Source organism: Tachypleus tridentatus, chromosome 6 (genome assembly GCF_004210375.1).
Source record: "Tachypleus tridentatus isolate NWPU-2018 chromosome 6, ASM421037v1, whole genome shotgun sequence".
NCBI classification, from domain to species: Eukaryota; Metazoa; Arthropoda; class Merostomata; order Xiphosura; family Limulidae; genus Tachypleus; species Tachypleus tridentatus.
The window spans coordinates 29,035,050-29,062,207 of NC_134830.1; the positions used below are offsets into that span (position 1 = coordinate 29,035,050).

General features: G+C 33.0%; 1 protein-coding gene across 4 annotated transcripts in view; it reads right to left on the reverse strand.

Moving 5' to 3' along the window:
- Positions 1 to 7,127: 7,127 nt before the first annotated feature.
- The window catches only part of LOC143252161 (uncharacterized), a 52,617-nt gene continuing 32,586 nt past the window's right edge, over positions 7,128 to 27,158 (reverse strand). For 2 of the 4 annotated variants that reach the window (XM_076503868.1, XM_076503864.1), the window contains one exon: positions 7,128 to 11,382. Coding sequence is in view for 2 of the 4 variants with exons in the window: in XM_076503864.1 (XP_076359979.1) it covers positions 11,138 to 11,382 (245 nt within the window). In the remaining 2 variants the exon portion in view is untranslated. Of the gene's footprint in view, positions 11,383 to 22,342; positions 27,156 to 27,158 lie in introns of those variants that run through there. The other 2 variants (XM_076503865.1, XM_076503869.1) reach the window with 1 other exon arrangement.

Sequence of the window (27,158 nt, forward strand, 5' to 3'; positions counted from 1 at the left end):
GTGGTCTTCTCTATGATGAACTTTTATTGAATATAAAGAGTGGTCTTCTCTATGATGAACTTTTATTGAATATAAAGAATGGTCTTCTCTATGATGAATCTAAAATCTTGGAGGAAAAAAGGTGACTCTGGAGACACGGCACCAATATGTCGATCAACAAAACAATTTAAACTTTGAACCAGAAAAAAAGATAGTTTATAACGGAAGCTAGAAGTACGTTAAAAAAGTCTGCGATGAACCTTAAAGCTTAGTGGAGAATATGGTAATCTAACGGGTTGTAGCGTATTGTTTCAACCGTAACGACCCTTCGATTATCCATCGAAATAACACGTTATAGCCAGGAGGCCCATAATATACTGATTCAATGCGTTTTTGAAATAGCCTCACATTGCAAATAGATTATTAGTATTTCTTTATATGCTTAAAAATGTGTGGTCCAGCAAGAATTACGAGAGTCTTTTTGGGTGTTTGAATAGTACTGAGTCAAATACGTTATAGCCCTGATGGCTTCCATCTTCAGAGTTATGATGCCTTGAACCAATACGTCATGACGCCAGAAGTATGTGCTAGCCGTCATTGATTTATAGGTGAAAAACTAAAGAGAAAGCAGCTACTCATCAATACCCACTGCCAACTCTTACGATAGTCTTTTACCAACAAATAGTGGGACTGACAGTCGCAATATAACGTCCCACGACTGAAAGGGCGAGCATGTTTGGTGGGACAGAGATTCGATCCCACGACTCTCAGTTTGCGAATCGAGTCTCCTAACCACCTGGCCATGCCTTGCTATGAAATAAAAGAATAAAATTATATAAGGCTTTGAATTATAAAATATTTAATAATAAAATTTCCATTAAAATAAATTGATTGTAAAGTGGTTTGTTTAAATTTTTAATACAACGTGGTACCATGCACAGAAAGGAATTTAAAAAATGGCTCCGGAAGCTACAGAGTTATGTGGATCTGCCATGGTTAACTCCTTAGGGCGCTTGACTCCAATTTAGTGGAGGGGAGTGTTCGAATCCCTATCCCACTAAACATGCTCACCCTTAAAGCCATGTTGACGTTATAATGTAACGGTCAATCCTACTATTCATTGGTAAGCGAGTACCTCAACAGTGGGTGGTGATGACTTTTCTCTAGTCTTTCACTTCTGGGCCCGGCATGGCCAAGCGTGTTAAGGCGTTCGACTCGTAATCCGAGGGTCGCAGGTTCGAATCCCGGTCACACCGAAAAGATGCTCGCCCTTTCAGCCGTGGGGGCGTATAATGTGACGGTCAATCCCACTATTCGTTGGTAAAAGAGTAGCCCAAGAGTTCGCGGTGTGTGGTGATGACTAGCTGCCTTCCCTTTTAGTCTTACACTGCTAAATTAGGGACAGCTAGCGCAGATATCCCTCGTGTAGCTTTGCGAGAAATTCAGAAACAAACAAACAAACCAATGTGTTATTACTCTAAAACAAGTTTATTCTTCCTTTTATTGCTTGAAGAAACTATTTGTGTGTATGTGTTTTCTTATAGCAAAGTCTTATAGCAAGTAATTTGTATAATAACACTGGTTCTACGTGATCATGAACGATACATTAGAACAGCAAACAATTTTATCAGACGTCTGTAGAAAGATATGTAATTCAGCATTTCACTTATTACAACAAAATCTTACAAAAACATATATGACGACAAAATATAACATCAATTTGTTATAAACAGTCTGTAACCTTATATCATTCAGTACTTGATTAGTTATCCTCGTGTTATAATGACTTCCGCAAGTCAACATAACACGATGTCGATGTGGTTATTGATGTAATGGATTATGATTTCAAACTATCTTGTTACTAGAAGGTGCTGCAATTCAGCTACAGTAACTTGTTTAGGGTCATAGTCAGCAGTTTTGTTTTGTTTTTTGGCTCAGTTCTGCTTAAGAGTTCTCAGTGGGTTTAAAATGTGGAGACTTTGTTAGCCATGGCAATCTTGTAACGTCCTTTTGGTGAACATAATTCTGTACAATATACACATTGCGGTCAGTGGCATTATCATTCTGGAGCACAAAAAACTTATAGCCAAACCCTTTCCTAGCATATGTCAGAAATACCGTTCCCACGTGATGCATGTAGTAGGCGCCATTGACGTTTACCTAGAGAATATGAAGAACAATTTTCCACCATGATGAACAGCTGCACAAACATGTGTTGCACAACTTCCTATGCGTTTCTTGAAGGAAGGACAGTCTTCCTTTACATGCTCTCCAAGCAAATGACGAACACGAATCCTACAATCATCTTTAATGATCCCAGAAATAAGACTCATCTAAAACGATGATATACCACCAGTGTCTTAACCGCAAGTTGGCAGATTGTCTTACAAAAATAACATGATGATGGCGGTGAATTCTAGTTAATATCAGTTTGCAGATATCTCTGTTTACAAAATAACCTTGTTTGTCTAGTCTCTTAATTACTGTTCTTCTGGATATTGTAGAAGAATGTATTCATGCCACTCCTATTGTAAAATGTTACAAGACATTTTTCGACCTTGATGTATTAACTTGATCCAAACATAGTCATCTTGAGTAGTAGATTTTTGTCGTCTTTCTGTGGACTTTCTTGGAGCATTTGATGAAATCCGATGACGTTTTATGATATACAGTACACTAAAAATACCCTACTATTCTGACAATGTCCGTATACCTCATACCATTTCTGGGAGGTGACGAGGTATGACTCTGCACAAAGTACAGAAAAACCATTTGAACAAAGCGTTAATTTGTTTCAAACAAGATTATACTAAACAAAACAACACAAAAAACAGATGTGTATGTCTGTTTAATGAGCAAATGCTCAAAACAACCTATACAGGCAAAAATAACAACTTGTACATGTTTTGTCATCATAAGCTACCTTCTCTACCACCACTTGGACGTTTACTCAATAACTACTCCATGTTTGTAGGAAATAACATTAATATAGAACAGTATGCAAACATTTTAGCCAAGGCTGCAGTAGCAAAAGTATGGTATCTGTACTTACTTATCTGAGTAGCTAATCTTATTAATTATACGTAGCAACTGATGAGTGCATTCATTAAATGTATGTCACAATCCGGATATACTAACTACTCGGCCACTAACAGCCTATTTTTGAGTTATCAAATAAGAGCAGAAGAGTTATGAAACTTATTTTGTTTAATTAGCTAAATTGAATAGCCACCTATTAATTTATTGTGTTGAGCTCTGTCACGGATAATAGAAAGAACTTCAGTTAATACCTTGTGTGTTGTAACGACCTCTATTCTAGATTAGTGAACAATTACTGTTGTTGTTGGAATTTTTTTATTGTACGCCCTCACATAGTTAGTCATTCAAAGTGCTTTCAGTGTCAAAGATTTGGACACATTACTTCTCCCTGCTGGAGTCACGCCAGGCGGCTCTCACTCATGCTTTGAATAAACTGTAGCCAAGCAACACTTTACCAGGCAAAAGTACGTATGTATGTGTCGTGAATATGAATATCTTTTGGCGAGTCATTTAGAAGATATATCTGCTTTACACTATGTTCATTTTACTATTGTCCAGTTTTGGGTAAAATGGATCGCGTTTTCCTTATTACATCCTTTCGTATTTTTTAAAACCTTTCAACTTCGCGATCATACAAGTGTATTTGAGGTTTAATCGATTAACATCATAAACTTTCTAGAGGTGTTTGTCAACATATTTAAGTACGTTTATACAGTGGTGCCTCGGTTCTCGAACTTAATCCGTTCCAGAAGGCTGTTCGAAAACCGAATCAATTTTTCCCATAAGAAATATTGTAAATTAAATTAATCCATTACAGACCTCCAAAAATTACGCATTATGAAGCATTTTAAGTAAAAATATTGCTTATTTATACCTGTATAATAATACTTACATGCATAAAGTCAACTACAAAAAGTATAAACACAATAAAAAAAATGAATGAAAATTTAACTGCACTTTACCTGTGCTAAGTAGAGCTGATGGTGTAAGTGAAAGGTGGTGAGGAATGTGGAGAGTAGAAGGATTATTATAGTTTTGAAGGGGAGTCACCTTCCATAAAAATGTCAGGTGGCTCTCCTTCTGAGGTTCTTTCTCTTTTCTGTCTCTTTGCACTGCTACAACTTGCTTGAGACTCACTGGACCTATTTCACACTAAAAACTTGTCTAATGAGGTTTGTTTCTGCCTGCATTTTAAAATGTTCCTGAAGTAAGATATTGTATTGTCATTGAAAAGGTTTATGCTGAGGTTTGCTATAGCTTTGTCAGGGTGAAATTTTTCCACAAAACTTTGTAACTCTCCCCCATTTTCTACTCATTTCCTTGATTAGTGAACTAGGAACATCCTCCCTTCCCTCCTCCTCATCTGAAGACACTTCCTCAGTTGCCTTCTGTTGCTGCTCCTTCAGAAGGTCTTGGAGTTCTTCCGTGGTGAGCTCAGTGTTGTGGTCTTCCACCAGCTCCTCCACATCATCACCACTCACATTCAAGCCCATACACTTGCCTAGTGAGACAATATCCTCGACAACAGGCTCAGCCTCAAACTCTTCAAAGTCTCTATCTGCTACTGAGTCTGGCCATAATTTCTTCCAGGCTGAGTTCATGGTCCTCAAAGACACTTCCCTCCAGGATTTGTCTATGATCCTCAAGCAATGGAGGATATTAAAGTAATTTTTCCAGAATTCCCTGAGGGTTAACCCTGTGTCAGAGGTCAATTCAATGCACCTTTGAAACTGCTTTGGTGTAGAGTTTCTTAAAGTTCGACCTGCTGGTCCAGGGACTGAATGAGAGGAGTCATGTTTGGGGGCAAGAGCTTCACCGTAATAAAACTGTACTCCTCCATCAACTCGTCCTCTAAGCCTGGTGGGTGAGCAGGTGCATTGTCCATCACAAGAAGAGCCTTGGTGGCAACTGTTTTTCCGTGAGGTAATTCTTTACACTTGGGGCAAACACTTCATGGACCCACTCCATAAAAATTGCCTGGTTACCCATGCTTTACTATTAGCCCTCCACATGACATTTAGTTTACTTTTCAGGACATTATTTTTCTTAAAAAACCCTCGGATTCTCAAAATGGTACACAGGCAAAGGCTTAAGTTTTAAGTCCCCACTTGCATTACTACATAACAATAGATTAGCCTATCCTTCATTGGCTTGTGTCCAAGCAGTGACTTCTCCTCCTTGGTTATGTAGGTCCTCTTTGGCATTTTCTTCCAAAAGAGATCTGTCTCATCACAATTGAACAAACACATGTTGGGTGATAAAACCCTCAGCTTCTACATAGTTCTTAAATTCTCTAACAAATTTATCAGCAACGTCTTTGTTAGAACTGGCACCCTCTCCATGTCTCACCACACTATGTATGCCACTTCTCTTCCTAAATTGTTCAAACCACCCCTACTAGCCTTAAAGGCATCACTCGTTCCAGGGGTGTTTTTCAGGAGGTCAGCATGCAACTGCTTTGCTTTCTCACAAATGATGGTCTCAGAAATGCTATCACCAGCTAACTGTTTTTCGTTTACCCAAATCAACAACAGTTTTTCTACCTCTTCCATTGTTTGTTATCTCTGTTTCGTAAGCACTATCACTCCTTTTGCAACATCAGCTCCTTTGATGACCTCTTTATTTTTCAGTATGGTGCAGACTGTAGACTTTGCCATACCAAACTGTGTAGCAAGGTCAAACACGCGAACCACACTCTCATACTTCGCTATGAGATCTTTTTTCACCTCTATTGTAGCTGTAACAACTTTTCTTTTTGGTTTGCTGCTTTAATTATCATTCTTTGAGCCCACGCTGGCTTATTTAATCAGAATATTTAGAAAAACAAAAAGAAAAACGAGAACGTTCACATCAGATTTTAGCGGGGGTGTGGACTGAGTGACAGGTGCAGGTAAAATGTTTTGGGCAAGCTTGGCGTGGGCCGACAATGGTCGAAGGGTCGTTCGGATTATTTCGGGGGTTCGGGCCACAACAGCTTGGTTCGGGAACCGCGTTTATGTTCGACAACCGAGACATTTTTTCTCAAACAATATGTTTGAAAACCGAGGTACCACTTACTTTATTTAGCATCTAGAAGACTTTAAAGAAACTGTTAGTAATTTCTGGTTTCTGCTCTTGCAGAAAGTTGATTTTCTACTATGGGTTATTTTACATATCATCACTACTCTTTCCTATCTTATAGGTTTCCGTCTGTATTCTCATCATAAGGATAAGCATGCATTTTTCTTTTACTTTAACCGTCTTCTTCTTTGTACTTGTGGCTTATCTTTTCTTTATTTGAAATTAAAAATTTTATATTATGCAGTATAAGGTTGGAAACTATTAGCCGTGCTCTTCTTTAGTGTCCTTGATTTGCATTCAACTGATTCTCTTGGTGGTTTTCCATCAACTAAAACTTGAATATGTGTGACCTATTTGTAGTTCCCCAACAACTCTTAGTCATAATTTTGATATTATATACTCTGCTCTTATTGCTTCTTCATTCATACACTATGTGTCTTACCATGTTTTTAATGTCTCTTCCTTTTGATATGCTGTAATCAAGTGTTAAATAATAACACTGATCGGTACAAAAACACCAGTTATCAATAAAAAATGAACACTTTTCAGCTTGGGGTAGTGACCTTTTCCAACGGCTCCACTTCCTAACAGTAAATAAAGTTTTGTGGTGTAAAATGGTAGAAAAGTACAAAAAAGAAATATCTATGTGTTCATTTTAATTTTTAGATTTTTTTTATTACGTTATTATTTAAAGATTTAGCTGTATAATATTTAAGCACCTGTTGAGTCACTTGAGTAATTTGGTGTTTTGATTACTGTAACTAGAATAAACTTTAACATTTATTTGGTTTTCCACGAATTCCTTATCAGATAATATGAGGTACTGTAAACAAAAGAAAAAACACAGTGAGTTAAGATTAAAATAAATACATCTCTGTAAGATACAAAAAAATTAAGTGTATCACGACTCTCACTTTTGAATACGTAATAAGGATATGGATTTGGCAGAGTTGTTTACAAGCTTTGAGTGTTGTTATTGCAATTTAAAATAAATGTAAAATTGTGATATGAACATTAAGGTATGAAGAACAAGTAATATCATAAACAGCTTGCTTGTCTCTCCTTTTATTCACAAACATATAAGATACACATTTAAACAATCCATTGGTCACTCAGCATATTTTTCGAACTGCCTTTCTAATAACAATCTTCATGAAAAAAAACAACATAGACCAGTGTCAGAGATCAAATATATGGAAAAATGATAAAAAAGGTTCTATTAAGCGGTATACTAAAAAAACTAAGAATGCCTGTTAACTGAAAATTAGAATTAGAAGTACCTAAATATTAATCGAGAAACTTCAATAAATCTTTCATTAATGTGAAAACTTAGCAGGTCTCCATTTTCCACTGTGTATATATGTAGCCCTCTTGTTGTGTTATAATCACAGAGTAACGTTCCTACAGCAAAGTTTATATACGTTTTCTACCGATGTACGAATTATTTAACTTAAGTTTACTAGAAGTAGTTATCATAACATACAATCGTATTCACACTATACTGAGAAAGGTGAGACAGAATTAATTTCTAGACAAAAATATTTATTTTAGTACATATAACACTCACTACACGGACGACCAGCGCCATTCGTTATTTTCTTTACTGAAAAGTTACACTTGATCAGTAAAGAATATTAGTCATTAATAAAAAATGAAATACATATATTGAATAACACACTGATAATTTCAACCAGTTTTAGCTATTTCCATCTACACTAAAAATCAGTAAAAAATATGTAATACGGATAAACTTTTTGCTATTCTACAATACATGCAATCAGATATGCCTTTGAATCAGGGTTAAGTACGAACATTAGAACCGAACAAAACTATAACTATCAGTGAATACTACTGACATCTCTAGCAAAAAAAAGTATATATATATAATCGTATAATGTGTGGATATATTGATCTAGAACTAACATACAACAAGAACGTCTAAATACACACTTGATTACTTCTAAACAAAAACTTATAAATAAAAAATAAGTAATATAAATTTCGTACCATCTCATTGTGGTTTGAATTTCTTATTCAACTTACTTATTGCAAAGTGTGGTTATTAGAAGCTGTTTCATAGGTCGTCTTCTTTAGAACTCAGTAACGTAGTTTAGAATAGTTCTTATTGTTCAGTACACAATTACAGTTCATTTCACTTAATATTAAGAAATAAGTGAAACGTTAAAAAAAGAGACTTACATAATATTATTCCAATTGTTGCATTATCATATTCTTTCTTGTTCAGTTGTTTGGCTTTTACTTTATTTCTTCATTTTTTTCTGTATTTAATTACAAAACGTTTAAACTATATAAATTTTGTACCTAATGTTTTACATTGTTTACTATACTGGTTGGAGATGGGATAAGTACATTCCAAAACTATAAATAATTAAATGTTTTTTACTAAACATACAAGTATCAAATGTTCGGCACCCCAGTGGCTCAGCGGTATGTCTGCGGACTTACACGCTAAAATCCGGGTTTCGATACCCGTGGTGGGCAGAGCACAGATAGCCCATTGTGTAGCTTTGTGCTTAATTCAAAACAACAAAATCAAATGTTCGTTGTTGTTGTCGTCGTTCTACTACGCGCCAGAATATTTTCAATGGAGAAATAACGGCTATTTAAAAAACATAATTTTACCATGACAACCCACTTTTGACCCCAAACCTCCTTCTATATCGTTTTAGAATCTGCATGGAAATCATTTGGTCTGTATTTGATCTCGCAGTTTCAACTTTCTGTTGTAATCTAAATATTTAATGTTGTAATTTTGTTTGTTTGCTGTATGGAAATGCAGATGATAATTATAACGTTAAAATGAAAATAATGTAGTTACGTCTGTTACATCTAATAAGGTTTAAAATTTTGACATTAAAAATGACGTTGAGATTAAAATGTTTCATGAGATAGGCCTAGGATATTTAGAAAGTTCTAAAATATTTTGACATACATTATGACGCTAAGATAAAACAAAGTTTAGAAAAATATGCCTATAACACTAGGAAGCTCGGAAAAATTTTGTTAAATTCTTGTACAGCTTTCTGGGTGTTCTAGGCCAATCTTATTAAACTTATCCATCTTAACAACATAATTACGACACGCATTTCCCTTTATCAAATAAACAAATTATAACATTAATATACTGCTTATAACACAATGATAAATCAGGGAAGTTGATACGTCTACTTTTTATACCATTTACCACAGATTAAAAAATTGCAACAGAGAATTTTACCAGTATTTTTTAGGCTTACTCCATTCCTTAACGTCCATTCGTCTGTCGCTAAGCCTATTATTTTAAAATATCATATTATGGCTTTTTGCTAGAGCTTTTGTTTTGATGGTTGTAAATTCCAAAGTATAACTTTTATGTTAGAGTGGCTATTTAGCGCGTGCTCCTTGTCACTGATAGCTAGGTTTCCTGTTGTTGACCCAATATAACCATGCCTACAGCAAGAACTTCTGTCCTAATGTACCACAAGAAACTTTTTTGAAGTAGGTATTTTGTACTTGAAAAGGTTTTAAAATCACCATTAGGCTGACTTAAATATAAGTTCATTTCAGAATATTCTTGATCTTCCTTTTTGATTGAGTCCCTCGATGGGACTGCGGTAAGTCTATGGATTTATAGCACTTAATTTCAGGGTTCGATTTCTCGCAGTGGACACAGCAGATAGCCCTATGTAGTTTATCCGTAAAAAACAAACAGTTTTTTTGCTTTAATGCCAAGAAAGCCAATAAAGGTTAACACCAAGTTCATAAAACATTTGGAAACGTTGAAGTATTAAAAAAATGCTGTTGATGAATGCCAAAATGAAGGCGTTATTAATCAAATATATATTATTATTAATAATACTTCAACAACCATCTAAAACAAGACTGCAGCGAAAAGCCAAACATAGAATACTTTAAAATAATAGGCTCAGCAACAAATGAATGGACGTTAACGAAATCCTCCTAAGTCGAAATATAAAAACAAAGCTGAGCAGCCAGCTAAAAGCACCACTGCTTCACATTTTCTACATGAACAACGAATTCTGGTGATAATGAATATCATATCAAAATATCCTGTATTAATGGTATAATACTCCAGTAAGAATAACATCTTACGTATTCAAATAATACAAACTAAAGACATGAAATATTTGTTTGCGACTAAGCGACGTTTGTTTTGCAATAAAAATTCGAATGTTTTATATAGAAACATTTCAAATGATAATACTATACACCAAATTCAATAAGAAACAATACTGAAAAATATCATAATTAAACAATAAAACTTCCTACGTTCTAGCAGACTTACGCCAAAATGATTTGAATATTGGCTTAAACTATAAAGAGAACAAGATAATCTCAAACTAAATCTCTCTATAGAATTTTTTATTTCATTTTATTAGAAATTTCATAAAGAGATTACGCAGTCTACAAAATTTCTCAGCGTTACCTGTTACTTTAATTTCTTCTTATATTAACCAGTTACATATAGAATATGTATATCTGTTTAAATATCACCATATCCCATAACTCTTAAACTGATTTAGTTTCGATTCTTTAGATGTTATTCATTTTCCTTTTTTGATATCTATAATTACGCTAAAATGTTTAAATGTAACTTACAGATCAATATTTAAAACAAACTATGATGTGTGAAAATAGCATTTCGAGTAATTTTGGATGACGAACAAGGAGACATCGGACAATTCATTGCAGAATACATTTATTTTGTATCTCCTATGTATTAGCAAAGGTTTTGTATTTGAATAATAAAATCAAAATTTTACGTACTCGGGAATGACATCAAAATTTTATAGAAAATTTGTTTTAGTTTTACAATTTTGACTAAACGATTGGTACATCTTGTATTACGTAACTGACGTTTAAATGCAACGTCAAAACAAAGTTATAGGGCTCACTATCCTAGTAATCCAATAGGCAATTTTTTGTGTGTCGCTAGCATATCAATACGTCACCAGTAAAACCTGAATCTCACTCTACATATATAATTTTTATCATTTATATTCTGACGTTATTTTTACAAATCACATTTCTCAAAAGTTCAGCATCCGTGGATTTGCGAGATCATGCTTTCCATAAAGATATGATTATAGCCTTGTTCATGCTGACGCAGAGTCTGATGTTCCAATACACTTGAATTGGGTGCATTTACAATGCTAACATTACAAGGATGAATTTGGCAGTTGTTGTTATTGATGGAGTTCCGATTCCCCAGAAACTTTATTCCTGTAATACCAGTAGTAGTCTCTAGAGGGTGTTGCATGAATTCAGGAATCATAAAGGCTCCTTTAATGAAGAAAACAAGAAGAAAAACACAGGTTATTTAATCGGTATATGAAGAAAAATATTTCCCATTAGTATTGATACTAAAACTAGTATTATTCTTTAATTAAGAAACAAAATCGATATGTAAAATGGCAAATGTACGGTCCACAAACTAAGAAGTTAAAAGACGCGATATGTACGTTTTCTTTCAATTCTTCCTGCATTGCAAGATTCTGAATGAAAATAATATGATCACTTTTTTTAAGTTGCTCTGTATTTTAAAAAAAATCTAGCCATATATCGCAAAAGGCTAAAACCAACAACAGTTAATTATAAATGTTACATTCCAACTGAGATATAATTTTAAATAGTTCGAAAAGAAATGTAAAAAAAGTGCAATTCCAACTTTAATTTTTTTAAAAAAAGATTAAAATGTGAGTGATCTTTAATAACAATTAACAGAAGTGAATATGTGATTGAATCAATTTATTTTAGCCTAAACCCAAAGTAAGCATTTTTATAACTTTTTAACGCAAAACTACATAACATGATTTGTTCAACACTTTCAAAACTAAGCAAAAAATAATGAAAGTTTAGAAAGCGTTTGGTGCGAGTACAGTGTAGATAATTTACTTATTGAATTATATGCTGATCACGAATATATCAGGTCTTCACGGAAATGATTTTATTTGTTTTGGTTGTAAACAGTCAATGTCTAATGTTGCCTTCTTTTTTTTTTTTTACAAATTTCTATTTTTATTAACACACATTTCTGGGTAAACATCAACTCTATAATCTGGCATTCAGGGTTGCAGTGTGCATAGACCAATGAAAACAAGACTCATGATGGAAAGGTTTTCCGTTCTTTAACCTTCTACATTATTACTTTTTTGGTTCTTTTCGACTAGCTGCCACTTTTAGAAGAGAGACCTTCAACATCATTTTAGCTCAGAAATAACTAATCTAATGACGTAAATAAACGTCATAAGTCAAACCTTTGTTTAGTAGCTTCTTTGGGTCTTTGCCAAGAACACAAATAAGTCATCATACGTAATATATATCGTGAGCTAAAATAAATTGCTCCGGACATGATGTTTTTTACTGTTTTTGCAGTAGATTCCACCTTACAACATGAGCCTGGTTCGAATCCCCGTCGCACCAAACATGCTCGCCGTTTCAGCCGTGGTGACGTTATAATGTGACGGTCAATTCCACTATTCGTTGGTAAAAGAGTAGCCCAAAAGTTGGCGGTGGTGACTAGCTGCTTACCCTCTAGTCTTACACACTGCTAAATTAGGGACGGCTAGCGCAGATAGCCCTCGAGTAGCTTTGCGCGAAATTCAAAACAAACAAACAAGCTTCTAGTTAATACCTAATTGTTACATGCGTACATAAAACCTGGAAGAAAATAGAAAATAAACAGGATTTGAAAGTTCTCAAATACTAAAAGTAGAAACAAAAGTTAAACACCAAGTTTCAAAGTATGAAAAGAAACAACTATTTGGTTTGTTTTGAATTTCGCGCAAAACTATACGAGCGTTATCTGCGCTAGCTGTCCCTAATTTTGCAGTGTAAAATTAGAAGAAAAGCAACTAGTCATCACCACCCACTGCCAACTCTTTTATCAAAGAATAGTGGGATTGAACGTCACTTATAACGCCCTCACAGGTGAAAGAGCTGTCATGTTTAGTACAACGGGGATTCGAACTCACGATCCTCAAATTACCAATCAATTGCCTTACCCACTCGGCCAAGAAATACCTACCCAACTCACTGTATTTTATCTAAACGTTTAAAGGAGTTTAACTAGCGTAACATTGTTCTAAACTTTTCTCAATATGTTTTAAATTATTCAGACCATGACTCATTTTTCCTACATTATGGTAAAGTTAACTACCTTTTTTTATCTTTGCTGTTTTACGATTATTTTATGTTTCACCCTGTAAACACAATACAGTGACAGTAATATCAATAACAAGTTGTTTATTACCGAAAAGATTTAAAGTTTTAAGAATAAAAATAGCAAGTGGATTTAATTTTAAGTTAAGTAATTCTTTGTAAACTTTATGTGATCAGTAAATAAACTCGGAAAAAAATATCAAAATAATTAACCATTTACGATTGCAAATCATTTAAACGTTCATTTGTTTTTTAACTGCGCCTGTCTAAGGTTTGAGAAGAAAACAAATATCCGTGTCTTATATATTAATTTAATATCTGAACAACACTTAGACCCATTTTCTTCTGAAATCATAAATCATACAAACATGAACGCCCACAGACATTTATTTGAAGGGGGTGGAGTGGCAAAGTCAAAATCAACATTATATATATATACACTGAGTAAATAAAGAATTTGTTTTCACTTCCCAGGGGTCAAGTGCACCCTTACATGATATTTTCTTACCTTCACTTCTCATTAGAGTAAGTTATACGCTGACGATTATTACATAAACTTGAGTAACATACACTTTCTCAAAAAATATGTAATGAATTGACACTGGGATCAGATTTAGAAGAAAAAAAGTCAGTTGAAAAACATGAACATTGCGAAATTTTTACAGCTTCTTTGTGAGCTAAAACATAAATCGTAACTGACAATACAAAGCTCCAACTGGTGTAACAAATATGTATATATACGTTCACACATGCCAATGAACTCATCATAATAGTTTAACCTATCTCTTATATCTCACGGTACACAACAGTTTTTACATGACCGGTAACGGTCACATACTTCGCTTTATTCTTCGATATTTATTTATTTTTAATAATAACAATAATTATAAGTTTTTAACTTTTAAAACGAGACTCTAGACGTTTTTGTTTATCTTATAACAAAGCCACATCAGACAATCTGCTGTGCCTACTGAGGGGAATCTAGCCCCTTGATTTGAACATGATAAATCCAAAAAAATTACAACTATCCTAGCGGGAAACTAGATACTTTTAAACTCCTGTAACAAAACTTATAAATCAACATTAGAGATCAACTGTTCCATGAATGCATTGATAACTTCAGAAAAATATAAGTTTATAGAGCACTCAGTGCAATTCAATATTTATCTTTATGTTATTTGTTTTGAAAGTACTTAACAAACATTACTTTTCTATCATTATTATTCTCTACACTATTGCTGATAGAAAAAGTTAAAATTCAATGAAAAGTATCTGTTGAGTCCTTCTTCAGTTTATTGAAATAATAAGGCGGACATCCCTGAGAGAATATTCCAGGTGAAACTACACTATTAAGTACGCATTATTGGAAGGTGACAGCTGTGCTACTGATAGTTCGGGAGCAGTCGTCAGGTTCAGATGTTCCACTTGATTCACAGATACTACAATACTACTCGGGAGTTACTTGATAGTACTACTAGAAATCAATGAGATGGTTGTATTTATGATTGAATAAATTTTAGTAAACAGTTGAGGCACAAAAATTAACGTAAAGGTTACAAAACCACTATGTTTTATATAAATAAAAATTACAAAATATACAAAACTTTGCTATTTTGTAACCTATTCGTTAATTTTATAACTAACCCAAGGTGTATTTTTTCATATTTCAATTTTCATTAATTCACAAAAAGTTCATAAAATTCTCAACAGACGGCGTTATCAACAATAAAAAAAACAATTTTCCTTGCATATTACCTTTGTCATAGTTAGAATTTGATTCAATCAGTAGTCGGTAGTTTATTATTTTAGTCCATAAAGTTTCTAGTATGAATTTTAGGTAGCTAACAACAGTCAAATACCGATAAATGCTCATTTTGAAACTTGCTTTCTGAAATGAAGACAGTATATCTTACAGACATTAACACAGATTAACATTAGATAAACAGATACACAAGATATATTGTAAACTAAAAATGACGGAAGTATCAAGAGGTAAGCTTATCTGCTGTGTGTGTACAAGTTAGACTCTTAATATTATTTATTCGTGTTTCCACATTCCTCTGATTCAAATACACGAAGTCTCGTTTAAAACAGACGCTCGCGTGAGTAATTTACGTATCTCTTGAGGCGCAAGGGGTCACGGGAAATCCTGTAATGGCCGATCTTCAACTAGAAACATGTTCAATAATTTAATTAAACAATTACAGACATTCTGTTAATCGTCATTTGTTATTTATCCTGACCATATCTAGCACAAACGAAACAGTAGGATATTCTATTCCTCTAGAGTAATAAAAAATCAAACAAAAAAGAGACGCGAAATCATCAATGAACCACTGTACACTACCGTTAATTCACACAAAATACTTTTATAAATTTCAAAATCTGCACGAAATATACATTCAAATATTTTTATAAAGCATCCTGAACTAATTATCATGAACAGCTTTATAACGTGAATACTTCTAGTTTTTTTGTGGCATGTTTACTCACATTTACTGAAATCTTACTGCAACACTTATTTTAATACCTATCTTCTGGGTGGTTAAGGCGTTCGACTGGTAATCTGAGGGTCGCGGGTTCGAATCCCCGTCGCACCAAACATGCTCGCCCTTTCAGCAGTGGGAGCATTATAATGTGACGGTCAATCCCACTATTCGTTGGTAAAAGAGTAACCCAAGAGTTGGCGATTGGTGGTGATGACTCGCTGCCTTCCCTCTAGTTTTACACTGCTAAATTAAGGACGGCTAGCGCGGATAGCCCTCGAGTAGCTTTGCGCGAAATTCAAAAACAAACAAAAACAATTGTTTTTACTACTAATATTGCTGATTCTCATTTATAGTCGTTTTCACTAGGACCTCGTTTCAAGTTTTCCTAAGCCTAGTCTTTATTCATATAACGGTAAGTTTACCATTAACAGTCAACTAATCGTTCACTCTTCAAATTCTTTGTAATTTGTCGCCATTATACTAGGTTAATGCAGACTAAACGTCGCGTGCCACATCAACTTACTTTTTCACCAGTGATACCGTTGATTTCTGTTTACATTAGCTTCTGTTAGGTCCTTATTTCAAATTCTCCTAAGCCTAGTCCTCATTATTCGAATAACGGTTAGATTAACAAACCTCGTCATTCACTATTTGCTCCTCGCTAGTACAGCGGTAAGTCTATGAATTTACAACGCTAAAATCAGCGGTTCGATTCCCCTCGCTGAGCTCAGCAGATAGCCCACTGTGGCTTTGCTATAAGAAAACACACATACACACACATTCACTGTTTATAGATACCTTTAAAATAATTAAGCTATTTTGTATTACTGATAAAGTAAAAATAAAAAAAAGTCTCACATACAATTTCACTGTAGAAAATTTATAAAACACGAAATGACCTTATAAACAGAATAAATGGAACATATGCATTACAGTGCTCAGGTACTCCAGGAGTAGGTTTTTGAAATATATGAAAACAAATGTTGTTAACAAAATCATGTTTTTGACAAACTTCTCAAATAAAGAAACGTCGATAAGAATGTAATCACATTTATAAAAGCAAAATAAGTTTCTTAAATCCCATATTTTATTGTTTCTATTTTAATTTCGCACAAGGCTACTCGAGGGCTATCAGCGCTAGCCGTCCCTAATTTAGCAGCGTAAGACTAGAGGCAAGGCAACTAGTCATGACCACCCACCGCCAACTCTTCTACCAACGAATAGTGGGATTGATCGTAACATTATAACGCCACTACGGCTGAAAGAGTGAGCGAGTTTGGAGTGACAGAGATTCAAAATCGCGACCCTCAGATTACGAGTCGAGCGCCTTAACCACCTGGTCATGCCGGGCCCCAATTGTTTACCGTTTTCCTTTTTTTATTATCGTAATATCGCTATTTTAATGATTCGGTAATGCGAATTTATTTACGACTCCTCTTATTTTTAATAATTCGCATTAAAATTTTTTGTCAAGCTGAAGGGAAATATTTTTCATGCCTTAATCGTTTCCAATGCAGACACATACATATTGATTCGAAACGTACATTTACTCAACATTAGAAATAATACTTATAAGTAGTACTTTCAACTGTCAGCAACATTTAGGAACAATGGGTTGTTCTGAAGCTTCTGGTAGCTGTTAACAAAAGAACAAATGCATACCAGGTTTTCCTAAATATTCTCCTCGGTGGATTCAGCAGACTGCCCGATATGGCTTTGCTATAAGAAAACACAAACCTTTGTTATTATGTTCTGCTTGACTGCTAGGACATTCTCGTTTGGCCACTTATTTTTCACATTGGAACATATATCTGAACAGCAAAATTCTACTTTATGGCTATATGACAAGTACAATACTTGCATTATCGAAGCAAAAATGTATGACTATCAGCAACATCTTTTACAAATGAAAATAAACAGGTGATCAAAAACCTTTTGCACTGCATGTTTTACAACGGAAGACTCGAAACGTCGTCTTTTATTTTTTTTATATTTTAAATCACACGGCTAAGCATGGGTGAGTGGTTAAAGCTTTTGATTTACACTCTGGGGGTCACGGGTTTAAATCCACCTCCCACCAAATATGCTCATCCTTTCAACTGTGAGGGCATTATAATATTACGGCCAATCCTACTATTCGTTGGTAAGAGTAGCCCTAGATGTAGTGGTGACTAGCCTTCATCCGACTTTTACTGCTAAAGTTTGGACAGAAGCCCAGAGATCCATCGTGAAGCTTAGCGAGAAATTCAAAACAAACCAATTCTATAACAGAGTTCCTACTACATACTTCTCAATATGAATATAGATTTCATAATCTTAGTAGAAACACACACAAATATAAAACAAAATAGTAAAGATAAAATTAATAATTAAATTATGAATGAGAGGCAAATCACAAAAACAAACTCATGACTTTCGTTTTGTACCCTCGCCCTTGGCATTTTGTGATGAAGCGCCACCTACATTTCATATTCTGATGTACAAGACGCTACAGACGCCATTTTTAAATTTGGTAAAAATAATCTTTTTATGATGATAATTTCTGAAAAATATTCTAGATAAATTAACATGTAAAGATATTCTTCAATTATAACACATAACTTTTACCGAGTTACTATGGTATATATTAAACTTAAATTTATCCACAAATTCTGATCTCACTGATATGCAAGGTAATTTATATATTTTTTCAAGTCACTTTTATTTATTTTTTACTTCAACATTTAACTAATGAGTGGTCTGTTAATACTTGAAGACTGTTCATATCAATTATACGGAAAAATATTAGCTATTAAGGCCTAAACATACTAGTTTAACAATTTTCAGCTATTTGCATGTACATTATTTGGTAGATGACATACTTTACTTTAAAATACGCATAACTTTCCTTCTTTTTGAATTAACAGACCAAAGGAGCTACAACTAGCTACCAGCGCCCACCATACATTGTCTTACGCAATACGGTTTAAGTCCCTTGTATGGAACTTGTGTAAGAGGCAATTCATCATCAATTCCCGGATTTTAATTTCAAACACGTTATTTTTTATACATATACAATACTTATTACACAAAGTAATATAATTTTGAAATGTTAAAAACAGCATAACACTGGAAATATTCTTTCAGGGCATCATTTCAAAGAAGAAATAAACGTTATTTCTACCTTTGAGAAAATATAACTTTCTCTAAATTATTATGAAAAGAGAGAAAAAAAAAACATAAGACGTTATGGCCGCTATGAAATATATATGAATCCATGTTTAAGATTTTCAGTGACTGTATAAATCATTTTAAATCTACGTGTAAACATGCTTATGGAAAATGCTAATTTTTCTAACAAATATTTTCTTTCATAAATACGGGCCTGGCATGGCCTAGCGCGTTAAGGGTAATCTGAGGGTCGCGGGTTCGCGCCAAACATGCTCGCCCTCCCAGCCGTGGGGGCGTTATAATGGTACGGTCAATCCACTATTCGTTAGTAAAAGAGTAGCCCAAGAGTTGGCGGTGATGACTAGCTGCCTTCCCTCTAGTCTTACACTACTAAATTAGGTACGGCTAGCACAGATAGCCCTCGAGTAGCTTTGTGCGAAATTCCAAAACAAACAAACTTTCATAAATACAAAATGGAGTGTTGGAAAATTTTCTAATTAAATTATCCGTTGTTGGAAAGAACTTGGGCACATGCAGGATAAGTAATATTTTTTCTTCTGTATTTTGACGTAAATAACTACACAATTGGTAAGTTTATTAAGATTTAGTTAAATAAATTAGTTGTGCGGGAAAGCAGAACGTAAAGAATTTACTTTTTTCTTTTGAACGTATCCAGATAACTCTTTCACTGGAAGACTTATCCACTCGAACTGCTGTGTAACTTGATAAGTTCATACACACACCATAAATATAAATGAAATATCAGATGAATGCAAGATGACTTTATGGATTATACCCCGCTAAGAATGCGGAAATTCCATATGCCCACTATCTTTGTTCATTTATGATCTATTGCACAAATAAACAATCAACAGTTTTGGAGAAATATATGACATTTTCAGCCTGAACTATACCCTATGCAACAAGAGCTAACCGGCCTTGTCATAGCAGAATAATCCATCCTCAATTTAGAACTACTAACCAGAAGGAAATCAACAAGTCAATAGCACCCACAGCCTTTACAGTTCTCTTAAATGGAATAACGAGAAAAGCCATCACGATTATACAAACTAATCAACAACTGAAAATGCAAGCATGTTCATACACATATCGTGTTTCAAATCTTAAGCTTCTTGATTCAAAAGGTAGCATGTTAACCAGCAAGTCAAACTCAGTTTAACAGAATCTGAATCTTCATAATAACACTTAGGAAATACTTCAGGTAACAGAAAGTGTTCTTCATGCTTGAAAACATTTCACTTATTAAAAAATAACTTTGTACGACATTCATAGATTTTGCAGCATTTGATATAACCATACATGAAAGAGCACAATCTATAAAGCCTGATCAATACATTGTTGACAAATAAGTATGGTAACAATACATTATACCCCAAGACTGCACAGCACTATTTCAACTAAAGAAGGTCTACAAGTGCTGGATTCTTAATACCTTTTCACAAATTTTGCGAAAAGTAAAAAATAGGTTACTCCCCTCCAAATAACGGCCATACATGCTAAAGGTGAAACACTGTGGGACTATTATACCATACAAAATTAGGTTCCTGGATGAGGCGAGGTGTTTTTCTTTGAAATATCTACACATCTAATGGCTTAACACATTGTAGTTGCCACATAAAAACATTGAACCAATTGGTTATTTGATACAAAGCAACTAGGCTGTCTGCGAGATCAATGTTTCATCGAAATAGGATGTTGCTAAAAAATGCGCCAGAGCAAATTCGATATATGCTGGATTTTGAAGTATTAATTACTTTTAAATAAACGTGGTTCATTTTTCGAGTTAACATAAAAATTACTAAGAACATTTCTCAAACTTAACACCTAGATTTTAAACTACCAATAGTTTTTTAAACACTTCTAACTCTTTACTTACGAATAGCGAGATTGACATTTACACTGTAAGGCTCTCACGGTTAAATGAAGGAACTTATACAGTGACCGGATTCAATTCAAAGTCCAGCGCTCTAACATCCGAAACGGTTTAGCAGGAACATTGCACAAACACCTTTTTACATTGTATAGGTAGATCATAAGAGAAGATTTCGACAATTCTCAAGTGGGTTAAACCACTGCTTGTTGTCATAAAAAATTTGAACCTTCTCAGTTAATCATTTAGAAATATAAACTGATGAAATTTGTCACGATCCGAGTTTGCTGACGCAATGTAGATTTCTTCTAGTACATTTCCACTTCTAATCAAACAAAACGTATGTTTGAGCCATACGATTTAACCGAGATGCTCATTATTGAAATAATTTGGATCAACGTTACATTAAACCCCTTTCTCCGAGTATCACCAGTTAGTCACACTGGACTTTCAAAACATACGAAATGAAAACGACAATTTCTTTTTCTGTATTTTTGTGCGTCTAGTTATATTTTGAACAAGTAACTAATCAATTTTTAGTCACCTACGTGTTATACATTCTTCAACGCAAGAGGCTTGACAACGTACATTAATTTGCTAAATCTATCGCTTATTTACATTAGACCAAAAAAAAAAAAAAAATACTACGATGTTTTGGACCACAAAATGTCTTAGTTATCTTCCTATATTTTCAAATTTTTAAGATGAAATGATTTGTTATATTAGTTTTATGTCAAGCATTTATCGTTACGTTCCTGATAAATTATATTCATTATACATTTGTCAGAATTTATCTAATCAGAAATAACAAAAACAATTATAGCAGCAGCACGATTTTTTTGACCGTTAACAGAATGATAAAATATGCGCAAAAATTAAACTTGTACTTTTAACGAAATTATTAACTTGTTACAAAAACGTATGTTTATAATCATTTTATAGAAAGTGTTCGTGCCATTTTCAAGTAATTTACCTATATTTTGGCGTTATTTCACAATATATTAACTCCGAATTCCTCATGAGAAACAATTTTAAATTTCAAATAACTTTGTATTATGAAAAATATAAAAAGGGGTGACTAAATTTGCATTTTCTTTTTTAGGTAACCCCAACCTACCCTTTTCTTCCACGACGTTCGTAACTCAGGGTTAAGTTACATTATTCCTCGACCAATGAAAGTTGAATATTCGTTCACTAGTACTAGCAACTTCTAACTCTTGTTAAAGAGTGGATGTATTAATAAAGAAACAAAATAACGAGTTCTGTAAGAATGATAATTAAATAAATGTAATTACACTTTTTACCGTCGCATGTAAATTTCGCCTTTAAAGCAAAAATGATACTTACGAAAACTTTCACTATAATTTTTTTTGTCCGAACACAACCATGAGAATATTGTGTGCTAGCACAGTGTTTTAAATGAAATATCCTCTCCCATATACCTTACATTTGGAAATGTTTTAGGATGACTGTTTATACATAAACCCCTATATATTAATGTGAACTTGGTAGTGTCTTGAGAATTAGAGCAATAGACATTAACAGACAACTATGAATTTAGGTCTGGTTTAATAAAAAAAATGAAAAAAGGAAATATGACCATACTACGGAAGCAGACACAAACAAAGAAGTAAAATCAAAATTTGTAAATTTGCATATCATCATAAGGTTCACCCAGTCTATAAATTTCTGATGTTGACTGTTTCAACGAGCATACATCCACTCATTGCATATATCACAGTACGTTTTCTTTTGCAGAGTAAAGCTAACATGGAAAACAGTAAAAGCATCAGTAAGTATAAATAACGAATGGCATTTATAACACATCGATTCATGGTTCTGTTTGCCTGTTGCAAACTGTTTTGCAACCATATCAAGATACGAAAACTGATTTGTTCAGATCTCTCTGCAAAAGTACCAAAGTACTGTTTTCATGGCTAAAGTATAAAACTGAAGCTTCACAGTTTCTCACAGTATATGTTATGCTACTGATGCTTCACAAACTTACTGCAAACAATTGATAAGCTGCATTCCAACATTCTGCCATCAGATGCACTAGAACATTGCATTTTCCAGTTCTTTCTGGCATTGTGACTAGTCAAAATTTGGTAATTCTTGATGACTTTGTGTGAAAGCATTGTTCATTATGTTCTAGGTAGATCAGAAACCATTCTATTTATAGAAACGAAAATTTACTTAAAAGTTTTATAAACAGAATTATTTGCAACAGTTCTTTTTTATTCTCTTTTCCCAGAACATTCTTTATAATTCGATTCTTCATCCAAAATTTCTCCAACCATTTTTCTTAGCTTGCTTTCAGAATAATGAGTTTATTTTGCACAAACAGGAGAGTCATTCACTGCAACTAAATGCAATTTTAATCCTTCTAGTTTGGCTGGATTCTTCCAAAGAACGAATTCTAGAAGCCAACTTTTCAATTAACACAAACTTTTAAAAAATCTTTTCTCAATATCCAAACATAGTTTTCAGCTACTTATTGCAGAAATCACATCAGTATGTTTTATTATTTCAATTCCGTGACAAGAAATTCCTCCAATTTATCATGAATACACTACTCATGGAGTACAAATTCTCAAGACAGCACATGATATTCTACTAAGAAATTACCTCCACAGCCTTACATAAATAAAAATAAACTACCACAAACAATGCTTTACAGCATTACAAAAATAGGTAAGTACACAGTGTAATTAAAAATAATGTTTAAAAAGCCACACCAAATGGAACAAGACCAAATTTAAATGATGAATAGTTCTAATACACCTTCTTTCATCAAACCTTGAACTGATGAGGGCAGCTAAAATGTTGAAACTAGTTTCCACTTAAATTTAGTATTGTTCCATTAGTGTAGATTTAAGTGTTATAGCATATTTACCAATGCCTGCTGAATGGTATACCATATTATTTCACTGAAATTATACAAGCAAAACGTATGTATTTCACATACATTTAAATACCTTCATGAAAATTCTCTTTATGAAATATTACCTGGAAAATTAAAAAAAATCTCCCGTAAAATTACAGGATGCCAAAATCAGAGAAATGTAAAAAATCATAAATTTATATCAAACTTTAAAAATGTACATGTCAATGGAAACTTTGAATCTTTCAAGTTTTCTAGCACTTTAACATTCAGCTCTTCTGAATATTAGTAACAATATTACTAACATGGAAATATTAAAAAAATGATGCAAATATAAATATTAAAACAAGGTTATTAGTGAAGAACTTTATGGAAATTGGTATCAAAAAACATAATAAAACAAGTTGGCAAAATATACTGAATGACCTTGTAAAAAATTTAAGTAATGCACAATGAGAGAAAATTTAATATTTGTTCTATTTTAAACAGCAAAATAAACACAAACTGACATTACTTTCCAGATTAAATCAAGTGTTGGACAAAACAAAAAGTAACCAAATCCAAAGTAATATTAACCTTCATGCTTCTTTAAAAGAGTTTGCAGCTTTTTCCTTAAACGTATACCAACAACACATTTTTCATATTATTAACACTGAAACTTTCACCTATATATACGCTGAGAACTGAATATAATTTAACAAAGAAATGCTTAAGTACAAAAAATACAACAAATAATAGGATTTGATTTAAGTTCTATACAGTAAATTTTTAAAACTTAATACTGTACTGATTATTTCTGCGATTTTCATGTGATAAGACAAAAGCAGTTGTTTATATTCAATTGTTCTTCCTTTCTGCAGTTTTAGGTAATACCAATGAAGGACACTAGTGCACAAATCTATTCATAATGCAATTAACAGTTTAAAAATATGGGTCACATATTGTTGTCATCATCTATGAGAAATCAGCTAAGAGTTACAACATATGATACAATAAACATCTTTGTTATTGTTCTGTTCTTTTGCTGGGTATTTATCATAGCTGACAACAAATCAGAACCTTAACACTCATACAGAATCTTAAAATTTTTCTTCTAAGAATTAAAAAACAAAAAACTTAAGAAAATGCTCTTTGTACTTAAAGAATAACCTGTAATGTCAATTATTATCATTTTGTATGCTACTACTATTCAACTGAAAGTCAAATTCAATTTTGTTTTTATACAACAAAAAAGCAATAGCTGCTACATTTTCATGACTTGTTTACACGTGCAAAGTGGCACATTCTCAATTTTAATACTTGTATGTATGTGTGCCACTATTTTTGAAGAGGAAAGTATATGCAATTTTACTTTCTTTATTTACATACACCTTAAAACAGGTTTTGTAATCAATTTACCTAATTATATTATACCACTGAGAAGAATAGAAACATCCAGATACACCTTTAATTGAAGAGTGAAAAAACAACAAAAAACTATGTGAATTATTTAACTGTAGGGCTCAGAAGTAACCTAAAATATTGTTTGTTATTTTGCATCTGTATTGCACAGTGCAATATTTTAAAACCTTCCATTTTTGATAAGACAAAACCTACAGTTAATGTCAACATATAAATCCACAATTGTAAATTAAAAACAGTGATCTCCAAGTACATAAACAATTACTTCTTTTGTTCTTTTCAAAACAAAGGCAAGGTCAACAACTAATGTTCGAAGGTATAACAGAATTGTAAAGGTAATCATTCTAAATCTCTTGGTTACAATACATTTTTATATACATTTCTCCATTTAAAAATATTAATTTTTGTACGAAAATCCAAAACTTATCATGTTATCTATATAATTCATAGTCTTTAAGTTGCAACTAATCCAAAATCCATACAGTATTATAAGTAGACAATTTTAAATGCAATTTCCACAAATAACAACATGAACAATATACACATTTCTTAATTTTGTTTAGTAAGTGGTCACTTTATTTATGTTTTTATCAAATAACATCAAAAACATTTGACTGAAATTAAGTTCTCATATACAAGATTGTTTTTTTTTGTTTTTTTTTACTATTACACTTTAAAAGAAATTCCACAATACATACATAAAAAACACATTGAAAGTATTGTATATATATAACTGATTCATATGATTTTCTAAGTTTGGTAAATATGACTGGGCCACTAATAAAAGTGCAATACCACCTATGTTACTTGAGAATTTTTTCCTTAACCCATACTCACACAAAACAATTTTAACTAACCATACATACAGGGCATAATTGGTTTAGTGGACACATAAACCAATTATACTATTTTCAAGATTCTATGTAGTTCAAAATATAAATCAAAAGTACCAAAAATATTTCATGGGAACCATATGTACTATTACACCAGGAAAAGCCTGGAGAGAAAATAGGAGAATACTCTCACTTGAGTTTCTATAGTGATTATGTACAATTAATTTTGTAAAAATGTTCAAGAACACTATTAGAATGTATCTATTCTTATTGCTATCTAGTGTTGACCGAGTCAAATACAATGCCTACAACAAAAAATTCTGAGTATGGTTTGAATAAGTGAACAAGAAAATGAAGATGTGTAGTCATAAAAAATTACCCAGATACTTATGCAATTAAATATTGCTTAACCCAAATTATTATACAGAATTCAAACTAGTTTTAACATATGAGGCTGATGAACTCGTAACCTAGTTTTCTATATCGAGAAGAAACTCAAGCAAATATCATGTACAAAGAGGACAGTAGTGTTCACACTTTTATACCTAGTTTCACAGATAAAAGAAATGTAAGTGTAACCCACTATCAAAGTACTACATGTTTAAGAACTTTAACATAATGTCTAACATTACATTATTATGTTAACATTAATGAGCATGATTGAACATTTTAGAGATATGAGATGAATACATATCACAGAAGATCTAAGTGCATATATATTACCCTCAAGAAATTACCATTACTGATAAACAAATACATACATTAGCTTAGAAATTAAGTAACACTTTTAAAAGCAAGGAACAAATGATTTGTTTATCACTTTTTATGACTTATGTTAAATAAAACAAGTGGGAAAATTTAGACCTACATATATATATCACAGTAAAAATATTTTGCTTCCAATAGGACTACACCACTTCCACTAACAGTTAACTGGACATGCATCAAAATGTCATCCATAAATATAACAGATGAACAAATCACTCATTTTTAAGCACTCTTATTACATAGTTAAAACGAGAAGTTGCCTTAAAAGTAAGAAAACTGAAAATGGTCTCCATGAATACACCATCTTAACTGCTTGCTAAGCATATCTTCATTCAACTGTGGTTCTGGTCTTACTTTAACTCTATTTGTATAAATGTCTTGACTAGCACATCTTCCATCAATTACAAAATAAGAGACAGGAATGTCACTTTCACAGATTGGAGACCACACATGAGTTAAGGAGAGTTCATTTTTCTTCACTG